The sequence below is a fragment of the Poecilia latipinna genome, unplaced genomic scaffold, assembly GCF_001443285.1.
Source record: "Poecilia latipinna isolate Pla-1442-1.1 unplaced genomic scaffold, P_latipinna-1.0 Scaffold1313, whole genome shotgun sequence".
Taxonomy (NCBI): Eukaryota; Metazoa; Chordata; class Actinopteri; order Cyprinodontiformes; family Poeciliidae; genus Poecilia; species Poecilia latipinna.
The window spans coordinates 21,009-41,233 of record NW_015113929.1 but is presented as its reverse complement, the minus strand read 5'-3'; the positions used below and the strand labels follow the sequence as shown (position 1 = coordinate 41,233).

At 39.9% G+C, this 20,225-nt stretch overlaps 1 protein-coding gene across 5 annotated transcripts in view; it reads right to left on the bottom strand.

The window, feature by feature from the left end:
- Positions 1 to 143: 143 nt before the first annotated feature.
- Positions 144 to 20,225, bottom strand: part of LOC106961573 (zinc finger protein 385D-like) — a 33,274-nt gene continuing 13,192 nt past the window's right edge. For 2 of the 5 annotated variants that reach the window (XM_015055385.1, XM_015055388.1), the window contains 6 exons: positions 16,496 to 16,606; positions 14,108 to 14,276; positions 12,100 to 12,336; positions 11,834 to 12,015; positions 10,062 to 10,163; positions 5,896 to 8,017 (listed from right to left, as the gene is read on the bottom strand). In XM_015055385.1, coding sequence (XP_014910871.1) covers positions 7,778 to 8,017; positions 10,062 to 10,163; positions 11,834 to 12,015; positions 12,100 to 12,336; positions 14,108 to 14,276; positions 16,496 to 16,606 — 1,041 coding nt within the window. In that variant the 3' untranslated portion in view covers positions 5,896 to 7,777. Of the gene's footprint in view, positions 4,173 to 5,895; positions 8,018 to 10,061; positions 10,164 to 11,833; positions 12,016 to 12,099; positions 12,337 to 14,107; positions 14,277 to 16,495; positions 16,607 to 20,225 lie in introns of those variants that run through there. The other 3 variants (XM_015055390.1, XM_015055386.1, XM_015055389.1) reach the window with 3 other exon arrangements.

Genomic DNA, 20,225 nt, shown 5'->3' with positions numbered 1-20,225 from the left:
GCAGCGGGGGGAATACAGAGTGGAGGTTTGTGTGTGTGTGCGTGTGTGTGCGTGTGTGTGTGTGTTTGTTAGACTTTTTTAGAGAGAACAAGCAAAGGAGGGGAAAGCAAGGAGAGGGACAAATAGAGCCAGAGGAGCTCTACTGGTTCTTGTTCAGCCTGGTTTAATAGGCAAATCCATCATCACACAGTCATTTCATGCCACCTCCTTGCCATCCACATGTCAGCTGCCAGGAGAAAAACTTATTATCACAGGTACAGGAAAGGAGGAGTTCATTAAAGGAGAAATAGAGGGGGCTCTTTTCAGCGGGGGACATCACGGCACAAAAAAGACACCACATTTTATGACTGTAGTTCAGTATTTTTCAGTGTAGCTCTGCTTATTATACATGTGCGATGCAATTAGATCAGAAACTGGGCAGATTTATTAGCTCACGCCTCTGTCCTGGCACGTCTAAACAGTCAATCTGCTTTTTTTCATTTTTTATTTTTAACCATAAAAAATGTTTTAACTAATCTGTGGCCTAATCTCCTAAGAGGCGTAATATACACTGCTACTTTTTAATATGGAAAATGTGCTCTTAAAGCCCATGGTAATGGAATCATAACAGACTGCGACCAAACCCTTAAACACAACTCCAAGGCAAAAAAAACAACTAGTAAATCAGATTACAGTTTGTTTTATGGTTTTTATGTTAACTGAAAACTTTAGTACAGGAGACTGTGTGGCGACAAAAATCCTAGCACAATTTTTAAAGGGAAACATAAAATATCTCACATCTATAGTGAGTAGGAGCAGTATTCATATCCCCTTAAAAGTTCACAATTTGCACAAACTTCTACTACTTTAGTTCATTTTGGATGGCATGTGATAGGCCGACATAAAATAATGGCAAATGTTCAAGTGGAAAGAAAGGGATACATAGTTTTCAACATTTTTTGCAGATGAAAATCTAAAATTGTGCATGGATTTGTATTGAGGCAGGCTGCTACATAACACTTTGTATAGCCATCCTTAGAAGCCAACACAACTGCATGCCTTTTGAGGTACGTCTGCACCAGCTTTGCAAATCTACAGACTGAAAATTCTGCCCATTCTTCCTTTTAACATAAACTCAGGCAGATTAGGAATGAGCAGTAGTTATTTATTTCTTATTTTTTGTTGTTGTTGCTATACTTAGTGTTTACTTTACCTGACCAAACTGGTTAGGTGGGAAATTGAAAGCAAGAGCTCTAATGACTTTCTATTAGCAATGGTGTTTCCTTGCTGTTTCTACGCTACATCTGTGGAGTACAAAACTAATAGTTGTCCTGTGCACAGGCTCTCCCACCTGAGCTGTGACTCTCTGCAGCTTCTCCAGAGTGACTGCTTCTCTGATTAATTCTCTTCTTAAAAGGCCCCTCAGTTTAAGTGGTAGATCATGTTTTAGTTGCTTTGCAGCTGTGCCATTCATTTCCCATTATGAGATGATGGATTAAATGGTGCCATGCCAGGTTTTCAAAACTTGGAATTTAGTTTCACATTGTTTTCCATGACTGATTTCTTTTATCCACAAAGTCATTACTGTACGCAAACTGGGCAACTTATGAAGGCACTTGACTGAATCATGTTTGGTTTGGAGGAATCGTGGCGACGAAATGTATATTTACACCAGAGTTTTCAGATTTTCTTTGAGAAAACACATAAAGTATCTCTGACTTGTTTCGGTCGACTACATCCAATTCCAATAAAATACGTCAAAGTTCATGTACCAAACACTGCAGGAATACGAATTATTTCGTGAGACCTCATAAATTTCTCCCAACTGCCTCTGAATGTGCATCAGCTCTGGATTTACTGTAAAGACGTGGGCTTTTCGAGTCACAGTGTCGCAAATCCAAGCGAAGGAACCTGCGTTAGCCATCACATCCGTTTCAGCCCAAGTGACAGCAGCACTGAGCCCCAGACGCACAATTGGCTCTCTGTGGGTAGCAGCATGGCCATTATGCTTTCCAGTTTGCTCTTAAACACCCTGCTGTGCCATTCACTTCACAGCCAACTTCTCCCCCTCTCTTTTACTGATCTGCTGCTCCATGCCATGCCCAATGCAGTGGTCTCCTGCAGCGCCAGAAAACCTCACAGGGTCTTAACAAATCCCGTCTGGTGCCGTAGGAGCAATGAATATCCACACTTTGGCAATAAATGGAGTGTCTGAAATTTACAAATTTTACTTCCTTGGGTGCTTTGCAATGTGTTGACCAGGACAGATAATGCTTGAAGCTTTTCTTTACCTGCAAATGCCAACCTTTGTGGCTTTAGACTGTACATTTCTGAAAGCGTCTAATGTAGGATTTCATGTTTTAATCTTTTTAGAAGACATGAACAGAGACTTGCCTGTTTAAACGGCGATCAATGCGTACTGTGAATGTTTAAAGTTTGTTTTAAATTATCACTATGTGGTTTAAGGCAGATGTTTTCTTCTTTTTTTTTTTTTTTTTTCAAAACGCAGCCGAGCTACACTGGCTCACAAGCACATGGCGAGCGCAGGTGAAAGTCTGACTTTACTTTGAGTGAGCAGAAGGTAAAGAGACCTTATAAGGAGAAACAGATGAAATATTCCACAAAACAAAAGGTCGACCACACAGATGCTCTCAGGTCTGAAAGGAGACTGAGTGATTGTTCAGCTGCTGAACGTTTTGGAAACGTTCAGTGTGAAAATCTTTTTTTATTGTATTTTAAAAATCAAAAACGGTTTTTTTTTTTTTTTTTTTTTTATTGATTGTGCGTCTCACTCATGTTTGCCTCCGTCATCTGTTCTGGTAAAGAAGAACACAGACGTGGCTCCTTTTAACAGACTGATTACCGATTGCAGATTTAAGTGAAGGAGTCTGAAACGCTGATTTCATAACAATCTAGGTAGCAACATAAAATCTCGACTTGGACACCGAAGTGCCTAGGGCCGGCCCTGAGCTCCAAAAGCTGTGATAATAATAAAATAAATGTAATCAAAACAAAGACAAGAATAGCAGATGCAATAAAAACTTTGTCACTGAAAATAGATGCTAAATTTAAAGTCAGGAAACTATAAAGAAGAAGGGAGGTCATGTCATGTGGTGGGCTTATTCTGCAGGGATATGCAGGGATATCTTTCATTGTTATGTGGAACAGTAAACTACAGCACATTCTGGAGTAGTTCTTCTTCTGTAGTAAAAAAAACATTGACTAAAAACAAAACACTATCAATCTGAAAAAAAGCTTTAATAATTAGAGTGAGAAGCTCTTTGAACTCATCGTGAGCTAAAGTTATGCAAATTAGAGCCAGAATGGTTTAAAAGCTTTGAAACTCGCCAAAATGTAATTGCAAGTGTCACGATTTTTCTAATCATTTGTTTCAATCTCGACGGTTTTTAACTGTCTTTGCTGCGTTTATTTTAAGTAGTGCCTCATAAGGGTCGTTTTTCAGATATTTTCAACTCGCCATGTCCCCTCGGTTTATCGAGATCTCGTTTTCCCTCATTCTCACTGTGTCGCTGCAATCACCCGTGAAAAAAGCTTGCTTTACGATTTGGAATAAAATACTTGCGCAGAGAAGTCAAAATCCCCGCGTAGTCAGGCCGGGGAGCTTATAACAATCCTTTTTTATGTGAGCAGCAAGCAAAGTTGCCCTCTCTCACGGCAAAAAAAAAAAAAAAAAAGGCAGCTCTGTCCGCCTTTGTAGTCCCTCCAGGTACGACGGAGGCAGAAAAATTTCCTGGATGCCAGACTGGGGCTTCTGTAATGCTGACACGTGTTTATGCGTGTATTTTTCTCTGCCATGAGTTTGATGATGCGGTGAGAGACAGAGTGGAGAGCTGAGCGCAGATGTGTTGAAAGCTAACCAGAGAAATATGACAAAAGGTGCAGGAGATGAAGGAGTGAAGGCTGCGGAGCGAAGGAGCCAAGGAGTTGAGGGGCCAGCGTTGGTCTGAATTCCAGCAGCCTGTGGAGAATCGAGCATCCCACACACAGATGTTCACAACCGTCAGGCAAAGATAATTCGTTATCGTAACAACAATGACCGCTGTGACAGCCTGGTGAGTCAGGATGCAGCGACTGGGTGGACCGTAGCTTGGCAGAGGCGTTTACTTTGGAGCGTCTGCAGCACACAGACGTAAATAATATGGAGCTCATTAATCCAGTTTGGCTTCAGTTAGCTGCTGAAAGACAAAAACAAGAAGAAAGAATGAGGGGGTCATGGAGAGTTGAGAGGGAGGCAGCGACCCTGCTTCTGACCTCTGGAAAGGTACAGTACGGCATTATTTAGAGTAGGTACGCTTTCAGCTTTCACATTTCATGTCGATGCTCATCTGGCCCATGCTTTAGAACAGGCAAACACGGGCAGCGGAGAACCCAGTGAACCTTTTTCTCTTTTCTTTTTTATTATTTTAGAGTGAATACTTTGCAAATGGTGTATTTTGTACACTTCCAAAAAAGAAAAAAAAAACTCACAGGCCCATGTTAGGTGGTGTGTATTATTTTATTGTATTTTCATGTAGATAATCAATCTGCCAATGAAGTAATGGGGAAAAAAAGTATTTTCTCCCCTTGTAGATTTTCTAGTTTTTGCTTTTAAGACACATTTAAAATTTGTTATCAGAGAAAGATAACTAACGTAAGGAACATTTGTTGTTGGGGGAAAAAAAACATCCAAACTTTGGTCGAGACAATTACTATAAAGCATCTTTTACATTTCTAAAGTAGTGTTTTTGGCCACAGCTGCCACATTTCATTGCAGTAATGTCAAAGTTTCTCAGTTGCATTCAGACATCTTTTCTTCTTAAGTCCAGATTTCTCCTTCCGCTTCTCCAAAGCCTTCATGTTATTTGCTCTTAGTCATTCAGAAGTGAACTTACTGGAGTGTTTTGGTCCTGCTGTATAACCCAAATGCAGCTAAGTTTAAGAATGTTTGACATTCTGCTTCATGATTTTCTGGTTCATGAAATTCATGGTTCCATCAAAAATGGCAAGTCATTGGTCTAGAAGCAGTAAAGTGGCTCCAAAGCAACAACACCACCACCATGTTTAACTGTAGGCATTATAATGTATCTCTGAAATACTGTGTTAGATTCACAAAGGATGTATTATACTTTTTAAAAAGTCCACAAGACTTTTTTTCTATAAATCTTCTGGGTCAAATATCTGGGTCAGATATTTATCAGAAAATGTGAGGCTGGTCTTTGTGTCCAATAAGGATTTTGGTCTTAATGTGTTAAAATGGATGACATTTTTTTTCACCCCAGTGTCTTTTTCTGATTATTGAATCAAACAATAATTCAAATGAGACTGCAGTGCTTTAAATGCTGTTGCTGGTTCCTTTAAGACCTCCTGAGTATTTAGTGTGGTCTTATTTGGGTTGGTTTGTCCTTGAATCTCTTTACGTCAGGTGCATGATGTTGATATTTGAGATGTTATAGCATTCTTCAGATTGGTTTTATTTATATTTTACTTGATTATTAAGTTCTACATGCTATGTGTACGTCACTATCAATCTACATTATTCTGTGTGCATAAAATAAACGTATTTGGTTGAGGAACCAAAATTGCCCCTATAGCCAATTGGTCCACATCCTCCTGCTAAAGCCCTGGAGCTTGTACTAACTCATCAGTCTCATCCAACTGCTTTTAAAAGGGTCTCTTTTTTTTTAAACTCACTAAAACATTGCTCAGAGCTACAGTGATGTAAGCTTCATCAGAGACAACCATTAAGATCCAGCAGAACATTCCAGCAGTGATTTACTGCAGAGAATGTAGCTTTAGGGACATGCATGTAAGGAAGCTTACATGCATGTCCCTAATAAAGTACCTATTCAACTCGAACTTGAATAAGTACTTTATTCTGTTTGTTTTGGGTTTTTTTAGGAGAAATACCTGAACACAGACCAAAAACAGGAGATTTATTGAATGCTGGTAAAAAAAAAACAAAGGAGGATAAAATGTATCTAAGTGTGAGTCAGAAAGCAACAGACTGTGTGTTTTGAAGGAGGCAGTGTCTTAGTCTGTCAGAGTTTCTGGCAATGTTTTAGGCGAACACATAGTCAGATAAAAAACAAACAATGAAGCAATGTTTCACGGCAGATTTTTTTTTTTTTTTAATGAGGTCAATATCCCTATGGCAAGCAGATGTGCCCTGCTGATACAATTTTGTTTTTTGTCATTTTCAGTGAATGGGACATATTGGAGCATTTGATTTGTTCTAAAGTTACTTTAGTCAATGAAAACGCTTTTTGCCTAAAGTAAGGCAAAATAGAAACCATCTGCAATCACTCCTAAATGTAATCCACAGCACCTATTTAAAAAAAAAAAAAACACTGAGTGGCTTTATGCTTACAGTGACATGCAAAGATTTGGGCAACCACAGTTAACATTTCCTCCCATGCAAGCAGAAGAAGAGTTAAGTCTTGCAACTGCAGCTTTTAATATATTTTTCATCAACGTTGGTGAGTCATATTTGGGAAGAAGAGAAGGAGCGCCATGGAAACGTTTCGGCTTCCCAATGGCAATAAACTCCTCGCTATGGTTGGCAACTTCCGAAAACTGAAAGAAAGAACGGAGACAGTAAGTTTGTTGAGCGAAGCCTCTGCTCATATTATCAATATATAGATATCAAAAACAGATATTCATCAAGGGGCCTTTTGTAATTTTATCCTTTTAAGAAATCAAATGGCTTTAACTGATAAAATGTTAAAATATTGTGCTTTTTTGTGCAGCAAAGATATGTTTCCTCAGACTTAAGCATTTTTTTTCATCTCTGATGAGGGTTTTCATGTAGTGCATTAGTTCTACCTGTAACTATACCGTCTATAAACAGATTTGCTTGAAGCTATGAAACAAAGAGTGTTCCTTGTCTAAATACATTTGTCACAGCAATTGTAAGATAGCACTGTATTTTAAAGGATATTTTAGATTGTTCCATTGGAAAACCCTAAAAACTAATTGAGCTGAACAGGTCCTTGTGTAAAAGAGGCTTTAATTAAGTAATGTTACAAATTTCTTGGAAACAAGGTAAAATAATGAATGCAAATTTAGGAGATTTTTCTTAAAAACCACTAGGTACAAGCCTGTAATAGCAGCTACTTCTTAACTTGAACCAGAAATTTGAATAACTGCGTGTGGAGGTCAGTTGAAGCGAGGCATTTCTGGGAGTCGTTTTCTTGCTTCAAAATGGTTAAAACTGAAATAATGGAGAACATACGAAAACATAGCTTTTCGCCAGCGTTTTAATAGTTGTTATGCTCACCAAAGTGCAAGTTGCCACCGTGCAGAGAGCGAATACTTTGGTATTTTTGTTTTGTTAGTTTAAATGTAAAAGTGGTTAAAAGAAAGTCAAACAAAAAAGAAAAATGCTTTTACATTAACTTTTAACTGATTTTTTTTTTCGCTCAAAGGTTTGCAGGCTACTGTATTTGTATAGCTGCAAAATACCCAGCTGTTAGTTTTTGTCATTCAACAAGTATCCCATAATGCATCCTGTTCCACATATTGCAGACCTGCGACAGCTTCATTAGCACCTGCACAAAGTCAAACACCACAGCATCTCTAAAAATACCTCATTTTTTTCACTGTTTCACTTTTTTTTTTATCTCCTCAACTCATGACATATTTTCAGTTTTTTTTCTTGCGTCTGCAACCGTTCCTCTGCGGTTCTAGTCACACCATTGGGTTTGCTGAGAGCAGGGAGTGCCGTCTTCTGGCAGATCTGGTTAGGATCTAGGGTCTTCGTTCTTGTTGGAGCTCAAAGCTGGCTGACATGCCGATGTGGTCAGAAGGGGGAAAACAGAACTGATGTGTGAGGCGAACAGATGGGTCCAGTGGCTGGATGAAGCAGAGCCTGGGGGAGAGGTTGGCTATGAAACAGAGCGTGACTTGAGTTTGTTGCGGTTTGGAGGGAGAAGGGCGCCAGCGGCGGCAGAGCAGCGGCGGCGACGGATAATTGACGAAGAAGGACACAGGAGGCGAGAGGTTTGGTCAAGTCTTGGTTTTTTCGCAGAGTAAGTCTTTGCTGAGGAAGAAGCACACACACAAAAATAAAACCTACCATCAGGTTCTTTTCTTCTCATATAGATACTTTCAGATTGGCATCAGCAGTCATGAACAGCACCCCGGCCTCTCCTTGGCGCCGTGCCTTTAAAAATGGCCTCTTTTATTGCAGTATCACTGCTTCACACGGAAAAAGATGAGTGAGGGAAATTTCACAGTGGAGACTGTCATGAAATTGTTGGATTTTTAAAAATCCGTTTGGCAACATATTTTGACATTGCTACCATTGATAGATTTTTTTCTAGTGAACTATATCTTGCTGAAACACCTGGCTACAACCACATTCTAGTTTCAGTTTTTTTTTTTATCTTCTATTACTTCAAAGAATTCACAATGCCACTCTGCTTGAGCTCATTTTGTATTTTAGTAGATTCTTGGGTCTTGGTTTGTTTTTAACCTTGATATCCCCGTGTTTAGTGTTGCAGTCTATGGCTTTCTGATTTGCTTGCATCAGATTCTTCTGTCCATTTAGTATTTGCTTTAGTTTCCTGACCCGTGTTTTCCTCCTGTACTTGTTTTTAGCCATTTTCCTTCAATACTCGTCTGTTCATTGTCCCACCTCTGGTCCCATAGCTGTTGCTAATTTAGTTGATGAGACTCACCTGTTGATCACTCCACTACCCCCCTCCCCCCATCCTCCGTGTTTGGTTTTCTTGTTTGGTTTCTTTGATTCTAAGTATCTCTTGTCACAACTACGCCTCGCCTGTTGGTTCTTGTTGGTTTCCTGCCGTGTGTCATTTGTACATTTAAGCTCCTTTCTTCTATTTTAAATCCACATTAAAACGATTCTGCCTGCCTCCTGTTTGCGTTTGGCGTCCCACGCCGGCACAAAACAAGACACCCAGAGGGTTTGTTGTCAAAAACTTCAACCTTAGTTTCATCTGAACCAACCACATGGTTCCAGCTGAAGTCGCAGGAGTGTTTTGCAAACTTCACATGTTCTTGTTTTCGGTGGTAAAACAGAATAGGCTTTTTCAAAGTAAGCCTCTGGCTGGCATGTAGAAAACCTTAAGTGGCTTTCATTCAGTACTTCAAAATCTTTTCTGTTTTCAGACAGCAAGCCTCCTGCCATCCTTCTGTGTGTGCGAGTGTGCGTTTGTTTGTAATACCTTGTGGGGACGATTTTCCTGACATATACTACGTTGTGGGGACCAATCGCTCCTCGTGGGGACCGGAGCCTGGTCCCCACGAGGGGAAACCCTGTTTTAGGGTCAGGGGTCAGAGTTGGGGCTAAGGTATGAATTGAGTTTTGGTTAGGGATAGGGTTAGGTATGTGATGGTTAGGGTTAGGAAAAGGGTAAAGGTAAGGTTTAGGCTGTAGAAATGAATGGAAGTCAATGGAAAGTCCCCACAAAGATAGCAACACAAACGTGTGTGTGTGTGTGTGTGTGTGTGTGCGTGTGTGACTGATGGCAACGTTTTTACTCTACGCTGCTTTCCGAGATAAATGTACATGTGCCTCACTAGATTGCTTTGCTTTATTGTTTGTCATGTTATTAAGAGTGACCTCAATTTCGCATCATATTAATATCCTGGGACAATATGAAGTAACTGAGTCATATTTAAAGAGTTTGTAAACAGTCTGCTTGATTAAAATAGCAACAACAACAAAAATCACCTAATGCTGCAATTAGATCGGGTTACGGCTAGATTAGATTAGATTGTGGTGGAAATGGTGACTGAATAGATGTACTCAAGTTAAAGGTTGGATTTTCTCAATGTTTTGCCGTGAAATTGGGCTTCTGCAATCAAGGAGTGATTTATTTTAAGCCCCTTTACACATTTATCAATAATTGTTGAACATGCTGCATTTATTCTGCCTGAATAATTTCAAACATCAAAGCCATACGGAGGTAAAAAAAAAAAAACTGTCTCACCTCTGTGACACTGTTTTCATAGCTGACATTTTAGTTCACTGGCTGCAGGGAGTTTCCTTCCTAGAAAAGCCTCCTGAGAATATACTCTTGTACGCAAACCCAACGATGAGAGAAAAGAACAGCACTCACTGCCTGGAGACTTTGGAGTCGCTGAGTGGGAGCGTAGGGGCTGAACTTTGGTTTGGCCGGTTTACCTGCTGCTCTGTCCTTGTGTCTTCTGCTGCTGATGTGCTGGAGCAGAAGACGGAAAGATAAAAACGTACAGCAGATTGCATCCAGACAGACACTGCCAGAGTGTAGAAGTGAAGATGAAAAGAAAAGAAGTGGGAGCAGCTTTCTTTGTTTCAAAAGATGAAAAAATTGCCCAGATGACAAAGGAAAAATTAAAAAAAAATTTGTATCAAAATGGGCAGATTTGAAGGTCCTTTTGATTTGACTGACCAGCACAAACAGATGGCTGCCACTTGCGTGGTACAAAATCAGCAGCGAGCCGTTAAATATTCATGAGCACCTGGCCAAAGTTAACTTTGAAACAGTTAGGTATGGAGACCAACACTACGCAGTCACATCACGAACAGAGAGGACAGCGTCAGACACAAATGCTCACTGAAATAGAAAAGGCTCGGTAGCTTTGTGCTCATTATCTTGGGAGATCAGCGGTTTTAACTCACCTGCATTGACAGGTGTGAGATGTACCCACTGTGATTTGGAATAAAATATGCAGAGTCCCGCATATCCTCATACATGACTGCAATTCATGATGGGAAATGAGATGAAGTTGTTGAACTGTGTGACTAGCAAATGCGGGAGACAGCTGACCTTTTTAAAGCTTTAGAGTCTATGTGTCGGGTGCGGTGGGTGAGAGGTGGTGAGGAGAGACGCAGAGCTGACGCTAACCAGGACTTAACAGTTCGACTGGAGAGCAGAACGTGAGACGACAACAACAACTGACTTCCGACGTACACACGACGAGGATCCGACAAGAGACAAAGACAACAGGTGGGACTAAATACACTGGGAGGGTAATCAAAGAAACGAGACACAGCTGGGATCAAACAGGGACCACAGAGACTCACAGGGGAACAGACTAATAAACACAGAAAAACCTCAAAATAAATACACAGAAACACAGATCATGACACTATGCAAAAGAAGTCTGATAAACTGTGATCTCTAACGTCTGGTACTTCATTTGAAGGTTGTACTCTACGGTATGGTCAGTAAAAAAACCCCAAAACAAAACACCAGGACCTTTGTATCACACATCATAAAAGCATAATAATTCTTTCTATTGTAATGAGTCAAAAAAAAGAGAAAAAAATAGGTACCTTTCATGTGAAATAATCACATTGTCTTAATCACTTTTTAAAGTCACAAATGTGACTTTAAAAATTTTAAATGCAAATCACTGCAGACAAAAACTTCAAAATTCAAAGTAAATAAGAAGCTTTATTTTTCCACAAGGCAAAAGCCAATGAGTTCTGAGTTTTTCAGTCCAGTGTCTTTTCATCTGCAAAGAAATCTCCCGTCGTGGTTTTGTTTAAACCCTTTGATGTTTTATTCCTTTAAAGATTTTATGTAACTTTGCAAATAAGTGGCAAGCACTTAATAATTTAACAAATTATTAAGTCGTCTGGATATAGTATGTTTTGACATATTAATATGTCAAACAGATCAATATGTTGGACATATTATTGTCAGATAATAATAATGACAACACGTCATGTTATTGTTGGACATGTTTTGCATAATATTCGAGCACCTAAAACCCACAACACCTCAACACCTGTTTACTTATTTTGCGGTTTTATTGCACCAGGCAGCCTTGAAGTTACTCATTTAAAAGTGTTTAAAGCTGGAATGTGTAAAAAGAATTTGCTCCACGTAGCAGCACAGCTCACCTGTTTGAGCTGAGTCTCGGAGTTGACGTGCACGTCGCAGATCTCGCAATGAAAAGTTTTGTTTTGGAGTCCAGTTGACGGCTCAGACGGAGCGGCCATCTTGGATTTGACTCCTATCCTGGGGAAAGACTTAATGGCTCCATCGCCGCTTCTGGCCTCGAGCATCGTTTTGTGCTTCGTACCTGAGCACACGTGACGCAATGTCAGCAAAGGCTCAAACACGACGCACGAAGGTAGCGCTTGACGACACACTCACTGCTTCTTACCGCTGTTGTGAGCCTGGAGCTGAGAGGCAGAGTTCACAGCCACCTTGCAGAGGGAGCAGTAGAGAAGTCGTTTCGCTTTCTCTTCCTCTGTCTCTTGATCTGGAGTCTCGGCTTCGCCATCTTTCTCGGCTGTCCTCGGACTGGCTGGCAGGGAGTGGTTGGTGGGCTCTTTTGTTGTTTCAGCGAGACCGCCGCTTAACGATGTTGTGTCTGAAGTAGAGTTTGGGGCCGAGGGGTCTAAAAATCAGAGAAATTCAAGAGAAGAGACGTGGTTACTCAAAGACACGGCTTAAAAGGAAATAGATGAAGCATAAAGAAGTGTAAGATGACACTGAGACGCACACTGGCCATCAAGCATCCATACAGCAGAAAAAATACTTTAAAAAAAAAACACTTCACACTAATGTCGAGATTTAACACTTTGGATCTGAATGACGAACAAGCTGAAATCCCACATCATGTTTCATCTAATTGTATTAAAACAGTGTGAACTTGCATGAAAAATCAAACCGTATCTGATGAGATTTTTGGGTGATATCTTTTTCTGAGTAAATTATAATAAATGTTTTTACTTTCTCAGTCTATTCTGAGAGACTATGAGGTATTAATAGCAAGTATGATATTAAAATAAGACATTAATACTAGAAGTGACTTTGGGTGAAGAAACTGTTTCAAGTTTTATATCTCTTTTAGTGTGTTATTCATTTTTGATTAAACATTGATTTTTGTGTAGAAATAGGTTTGTCCACTCAAACCTTTTAGTGTTTGAACAGATGAACAGATCAATAGTAAATTTGTAGTTTCATTTGATTAATAGCTCTTGGTTGTTGTCTCATTGTCTTTGGATAAGTCAAATAAATTAAAGTTCTCGTCTCTGGAAATGTAACTGATGGATAAATATGGAAGAGTGGTTGATTGGAAAGTTATATGGTGCATCATGATATGTTACATCTTTAACCTGAGTGTAATAGTCAATTTCTAAGTCCAGATTTAAGGATTTGGCTGATGCTTTAATTGACTTGCTGCTCATGTACCCGTGAACTCATCCTCTTTGTCTTTAAAATTGCTGGTCTCCGACAGATCCCTGAGACGCCAGTCAAATTACTTTTTCTTTCCAGACGAAAGCTAAAAACTCACCAGGCAAAAGGCGATTATGAGCGTTATCAACTTCTCTTGTCGTGCAACACTCAATTATTTCCCCTCGGATCTGCCTGCGAGCTCTTTAATTGACAGTTCTACATACAGATTAGCTGTGTCTGTTATCTTTAGTGAGAACCACCTGGTCCTCGAGGAGCACAGGCTGATTTAACAGAATCACTCAATGCTATTAACTATGATTAGACCAGCCTAGACGAGTGTGTTTGTTCTCACCGATTTCCCTTCGTCTAGATATCCAAGCGCTCAAACCTAAAGCAAACTCCAGCCTGAAAAAGTTCTTTCATTCACTCTCAAACACCAAAAACTACTTTTGCGGGGTTAGGAATAGGATGCACAATCTTTCTCCTTTTTTTTTTTTTTTTTTTTTAAGCCTGGTGAAAACTATTGCTTTTGTTTCTCAACACCTACACAAAGGCATCAGCATGGGCCAAATAAACAAAAAAACAAAACAAAATAAAACACACATATATGCTGGAAAGCGGTTAATGCTTCGACACACCTCCACAGTAATGCCGACGTGCCTCCAGATGCACGTACGCTACAGGGCGCGCGGTACGGCTGCCCACAGATCGCATTCAAAGCATTGTTCAATGTGCTTTTGATCTCAGGAGGCCACTGAATGAGGTCAGAAAATGTAGACACGAAGACGGAGGAGAGGATAATGCTCAACCTTTAATCTGCTGGCTGTGCAACCCAGCGCAGCAGGAGGGTTCTCGCATCAAAGAGTTAAAGTCGTGACTGAGAAGAGAAGGTTCAAGCTCCATGCTCATATATCTAACTCTGTCATATAAGTGGAGTCCATATGCACACACACAAAAGCACGGAGGAGCGCGCCTGCCTTCAGACACACCTTCTGATGTTGTGTCAGAGCCAGAGGGCTGTGAGCAGGATGACGAGAGGATTTGTGATGTGGTTTCCTTGGTGACTGGTTCGAAGGTCTTGATCTTTGAATCTGGGGCGTCCAGAGCTTTGAGTCTTTTCGCATGCCTCGTGCCACTGTAGTGAGAGGACGCCTGAGCCTGTGTGTTGTGAGAGAAAGCATAAAAACATAAAAAGTAAGCAAAAACCAGCACAGATCCTTTCACACTGCAACACTTTACATGAGGACTCCTTCCCTCCCGTAGTCGCATAAGATGCAGAAACTAGGTTACAAGTACAGGGACTTGCAAAAGTATTAATGCCCCTTGACATGTTTTTGTCAACTTACAACTACCACGTCAATGTTAGAATGCAGGAAGGACAATAAAACAGGGAATCCATGTTTTTTTAAACAGAAACTGCAGCATCTTTTTATTTTCACTCCCTGGTTCAACAGAACCAGGCTTTGCTAAATTCACCGCTGTAAATCTTTCCGGGAGTGTTTCTACTGGTGTTGCACATAAAAGACTGAGAGTTTTTTTTTTTTTTTTATGTAATATTTTCCATTACACAATGGCTCAAGCACAGTCTGTGTGGAGAGAGACTTTCTGTGAACATACATTTTCAAGTCACAGATTTTCAATTTGATTTAGGCTTGGACTAAGACATTTCAGGAAACAAATATGGTTTGTTTTATACCATTCCACTGTAAATGTGTCTGCGTGTTGGGGGTTGCTCTCTTGCTGGAGGGTGAAGCTCCGCCCCAATCTTTTGCAGCCTCTATACAGTTTTCTTCCAGGAATCTCCTGTATTTACAACCATTCATTTCCCCCATCAATTCTCACCAGCATCACTGAGGAAAGACATTATCACAGCATGATGCTGCCTTCTCTATGTTTAATGGTGGGGGTTGGTGTTTATGGTGAGGGTCAGTGTTAGATTTCTTTCACACACACACTCTTTGGTACTTTCAGCTTTGGCTTCGTCTAACCAGATCGCCTTCTTTCATTTGTTTGCTGTGTTATCAACATTGTGACAAACTGCGAACGGGACTTCTTATGGATTCCTTATTTTCACTCTTCACTAAAAGAAAGATTTGTGCAGTTCACAGCCAGTCGCCGAATAGCAAACAGATTCTCCTTCGTGAGATGTGGACCTCTGCAGCTAGGGTTACCATAGGCCTCTTTGCTGCTTCTTTGATTAATGTTCTCCTTGCTCTGCTCGTCAGCTTAGATTGATGCCCAGCTCTTGGTAGTTTTGCACTTATGCCATTTTCACTCTTTGTGATGTCAGATGATGGATTGGGCCGAGCTCCGTGAGACATTCAAAGCGTAGGATATGTTGTTTTATAACCTTGACATTGTTTTAAGCTTCTCCATAACTGTGTCGCTTCCTTGGTCTTCACAGATGCTCCTTCTTCACTTAGTGCTCTAAAAAATCATAGTAAAATCCGTTGAATTTTGATTAAAGCTGCAGTATGTAACTTTTATAAAAAAAAAATATGTTTTTTTATTTGTCAAAACTGTCACTTTGTAATGCCATTACAAGGCATACAATCTGTGAACAAAAAATCACGCTCCTCTGCCTTCTCTCAATGCTACTATTACCATCTGTAGAAATTCACCACTTCCACTCAAAAACAACCAATAAGAACCATGAGGAAGGTCAGCGTTGTCAATCACACACATGTATGCGCTGGGCATTCGTGGCAGGCTCAGAGAAGTTGTAGAGTAGCAGCGAGCGAGGGGGAGAATGTGAGCATTGACTACATGAGCATGATCGACAGCGCTAAGATCTTCCTCCTGGTTCTGACTGGTCGTTTCTAACAAGCAGTATATTTCTTATTTTGAGCCGTATATTCTGTAGTTAGAGAGTAGGCAGAGGAGCTTTTTTTTTTCTCACAGATTATCTGTGACAGGTGACAGGTTTAAATGTAAAAAATAAAAATAAAAACATTTTTCAATAAGTTACATACTGCAGCTTTCAAGGTTTCTTGAGACTGTTCAACAAATATGCAGTAACCTTTGCTATTATCAGCTTTAGTTGTAAATTCTAGGTAAACAGTGTCAGATTGTGACAGCTTTCTAAGTTTTACACCTTAATTCCTGAAATTCTGAAGCCCGTGACCTCAAAAGCCCTCTAAAATGTCTGGTTAATTCCACAAAAGCTTTCTTTTGAAAGGCAGACGCTAGATGTGCTCCTCAGTCAATCAGACATTGCATAAGGCAGCTAAACTTCCCCGGATCCAGTCAAACGGCCTTGAATCAAGGGCAGGTCTCTTCAGCCGTTCAACTGTCATAAAAGGGGTGTGTGTGAAAAAGCAAAAGACGTCACAGGAGCAACAGCTTAAAGTGAACGTTTCCCTCGAGACACTACCCACCTCAGAGTTGAATCTCACTCGACAAACGCTGCAGGAGCCGGGCTTCCTCTTCAGGGGTGAAGTTAACCCAAAGCATGGGCTAATCAGAGCTTTGTGGAGATGATCCATCTGCTGCAACAGATAATAAATGCTTGAAATCTGGCTCACGTTGCAGGAAGGATGATATAAACGCTTTTAATTTTGCTGTTATATGATCCTTTTAGGAAACGTGAAATCAAAAAAGTCCATAATTAGCACATTTAGCATCTGTAACATCACACATCGTATGCAAAATTGCACATCGCAATTGTGCAATTTTATTCAACATCCAACACCTTCAAGCTTAAAACTCGGCAGTCAATAAACCGAGAAGATTGGATTTACAGCAGGTCAGTCTGTTCTCAGGTTCTCACCTTTTTTAGTGTGCTGAAAAGAAATGAGCATCGGCATGTTCACATAAATCTTTTTAATATGCTCTCTGTGAAGTTTAGCTTTCTGTCCTTTGGCAACAAATGTGCCTGATTTGATCCAAATGCCCATAAGAATAGTTTTCCCTGATAAAGATGTTACAACTCTTAAAATAAATTTATTCCAAGAACACAATCTTACACGAAAGGTTTATCCAATACAGCCTTTGAATTGATTTATTCACTTGGGGAAAAAAAAATTAAAATGAACACTACTGTGAATTTCCATGAGCTAAAACATTTTATATTTAGAATCAAGTAAGGCAGAGATATGATTTGTGTTAATCTTCATAAGTCAAGAAATGGCTTCAAGAAAATTGACTAAATATAATCGACTGACATTTGCAATCAGAGCAAGAATTTAAAAGTCTGAACAAAACAGGAACTGTGACACAGTAAGCTGGATGTGTACGTTAGTTTGTCCTGAGCATGATGGTAGACAAAGTCTAATCTAGAGATTCACTTCTAGAGTACTGGTGGCATCTTGACATCACCGAAATGTTGGTTTAAGTGAAAACAGTCTCAAAATATGTGTGCGTGTGTAAAAGGGTTTGTGCGTGTAAAACAAACTCTGATGGGTTTTAGTGAACTTTCATCCATTCACCCATTGTCCTGTCAATCTGTGCATAGTCAGTTTAGAGAATTAACCAATCTAACCCCTGAATGTGTTGGACTGGAGGCACACTGCTTACAGATCGGAACCAGTTGAAATTTGAACCCAAGAGCTACATGACACTATGCAGCCCTGGACTAAAACAACCAACAAATATGTGGAAACCATGTTATGCTCCCTATCAATAAACCTTAATGGATGTTGTGGTAAGGAGATGTAAACTAGAGTAGATTAAGTACTCTCCTACCAGCAAGAAGAGGCTGCAAAAACACTACCAACAGAGGTGGCATAAAGTGTAATAAACGATTTAGTAAAAATCAACCATTTATTAAATTAAGTCCCTCCCCCCATAAAAAGACTATACTACTGCAATAAAAGATTCAATTCCATCTCTTTCCCTTTGGTGCCAATAAATGTGGGTGGAATATGTTAATTCACCAAATACACAAAGTCAGAGCCTGTGACTGTCAGGCTAGAACACCTGCATCTGGACCTGGAACAAACCAAACACGGAGCATCTTTTAGTCACCTGGGTTTGTCTGGTTCGGAAGAACATGAGCCACGTTTTCAGGTCTCGCTCCTTTTCTTTGCATAAAGCCTCAATGAACTGAAGTATGTGGGCTCTTCATTTAAGGAGACGGCCTTTAGCTAAGCCATGCAGACCGAACCCTCCTTCTATAACCTTTACGGTGCGGTGGAGAAGCTCGGTTTTGGTCTTAATATAAAACGGCAGGGGCCAATGAGTTTTAGTGACTCACATACCTGAGCACATGGCTTGGATTTCTAAAGTAACTGAAATATGACAGTAAACTCAGACATGAACTGCAGCAGTAAAATTATATTATTAGCAAATATTTATTGGCTGCTTTATTCTCTACAGATTAATTCAGACCTTTGAAGCAAAACTAAGTCGTCACAGTATTTTCACATAACAAAAACGTAACAACTGACCAAAATATACAAAAAAAAACATCTTTGATCTACGAGACGAAATATTTGCATTTTATCTTTAAATGTAACTGTAGCTGCAGCTTACTAAGAATTATTTCTTTACATGTTGTCTGCTCCAAGCTAACACACTGAGTATAGGTTCATGGTAACAGGTGGCTGAGGTTTTGCCTGCAAAACACCGTGTGTGGCGGAAAGTCAACAGACCATGCCCACCTTCAAACCTAATAGTGGCAGAATCATGCTGTGGGAATGTTTTCTTTAACAGTGAAGTTGATAGCATAGTGAATAGAGCTACAGAAGAAAACCTGAGGAGACAAGAGAGTCTTGAATAGAAAGTCCACCTAGAGAATGATACCAACCGTTCAGGCAGAGCCACAATGAAATAGTTTAGATCAAAGCATGTTTCTGTGATAGAATGACCTAGTCAAAGTCCAGACCTGAATTCTATCCAGTCCAGGAAGTCCTGAAAGTTACTGTTCACTGATGTTCTTGAGAGTTTCACTACAAAAGACAAAGATCTTAGTCTCTTAGCTGTATTACTCTCTTTGCACTTTACCAAGATCACAAAGTTCAACTTCAGCGTGGCATACTTGCACACTCCAACTTCATTTAAAGAGACCTCTGCCCATTGGACTGCATGCAAGGATGGAAATGTGAACACTCCTATGCTGTTGTTGTTGGAAACAACAGTCTGGATGCCATGACAAACTAATAAAAACAAGCCTTTTTGCTATTGGTAGTGTTTCTCCTATAGGAGGAAAAGCAAGCTTACAGAATCTCATTTTTTCCAGTAGCAAAATTTCCTCTCAAGGGACAATGACCTACAGAGATTGGAGGAAAACCACTGTATCCTAGAAATTGTCCACATCCTGGTGCAGTTTCAGGAATTCATTACAGATAGCAGGGTAAAATGGCCCTCTGTTTAGTGTGTTTTGCAAGAAAACCTCTCTAATCAGCCCAGATTGCAACAAATAGATCTAAAGAACTGGACTATGGTAGCTCAAGATGGCAAAACAAGTCTAAATAGTTCAGCCATAATGAGCCAAATCCATTCTAGATACTTCGTAAAGCTTCAAAACAAAGTACGGCCACATAATATTCAGAGATCTGGGTCTTAATTTAAAATAGTCTAAAGATGCCCAGAGACTGTTTTCCTTCACGACTTGGTTGGAGTCCATTTGGACCTCCACGAAGCCGTGCTGACCACAGCTTCTGTAAGCCATTAAAAAAAAAAAAAAAAAACGAACAAGCTTATTTTTACTGCAACCTTTTAAACCTGCAGGAGTGCCTGGTTCAGGTCTGTTTCAGGAACAGCGTCAGAAATTATTTGAAGACAGGAGGAATATTTGTGCAGAAATATTTGTGTTGCTTTACAAACATCAGAAAATCAATAACTTAATGACGAAATCACAGATCTTTCATCATCGCTCTTTTACTCCACAAGTAAATCTCTTGAATTTTTCTCTCAAATGTTCACGTTTACGCTTTTTGTCAATATCTAAACATCTCAAGACACTACTGGAAATAAGTAATGTTTTTCTAAAACCCGGCAACAGAAATGATGTAAAATGAACCATTATGCAGAAAAAAACTTGAGCAGTATTATAGAACAGGTTCCAAACTTATTGAGATGGCAAATATGTGTTTGAAACTTTAAATTAATTAATCTTTTATTGCAGTTCTGTACTATTTGTACCAGTGTTGTGTTCAAGACCACCTA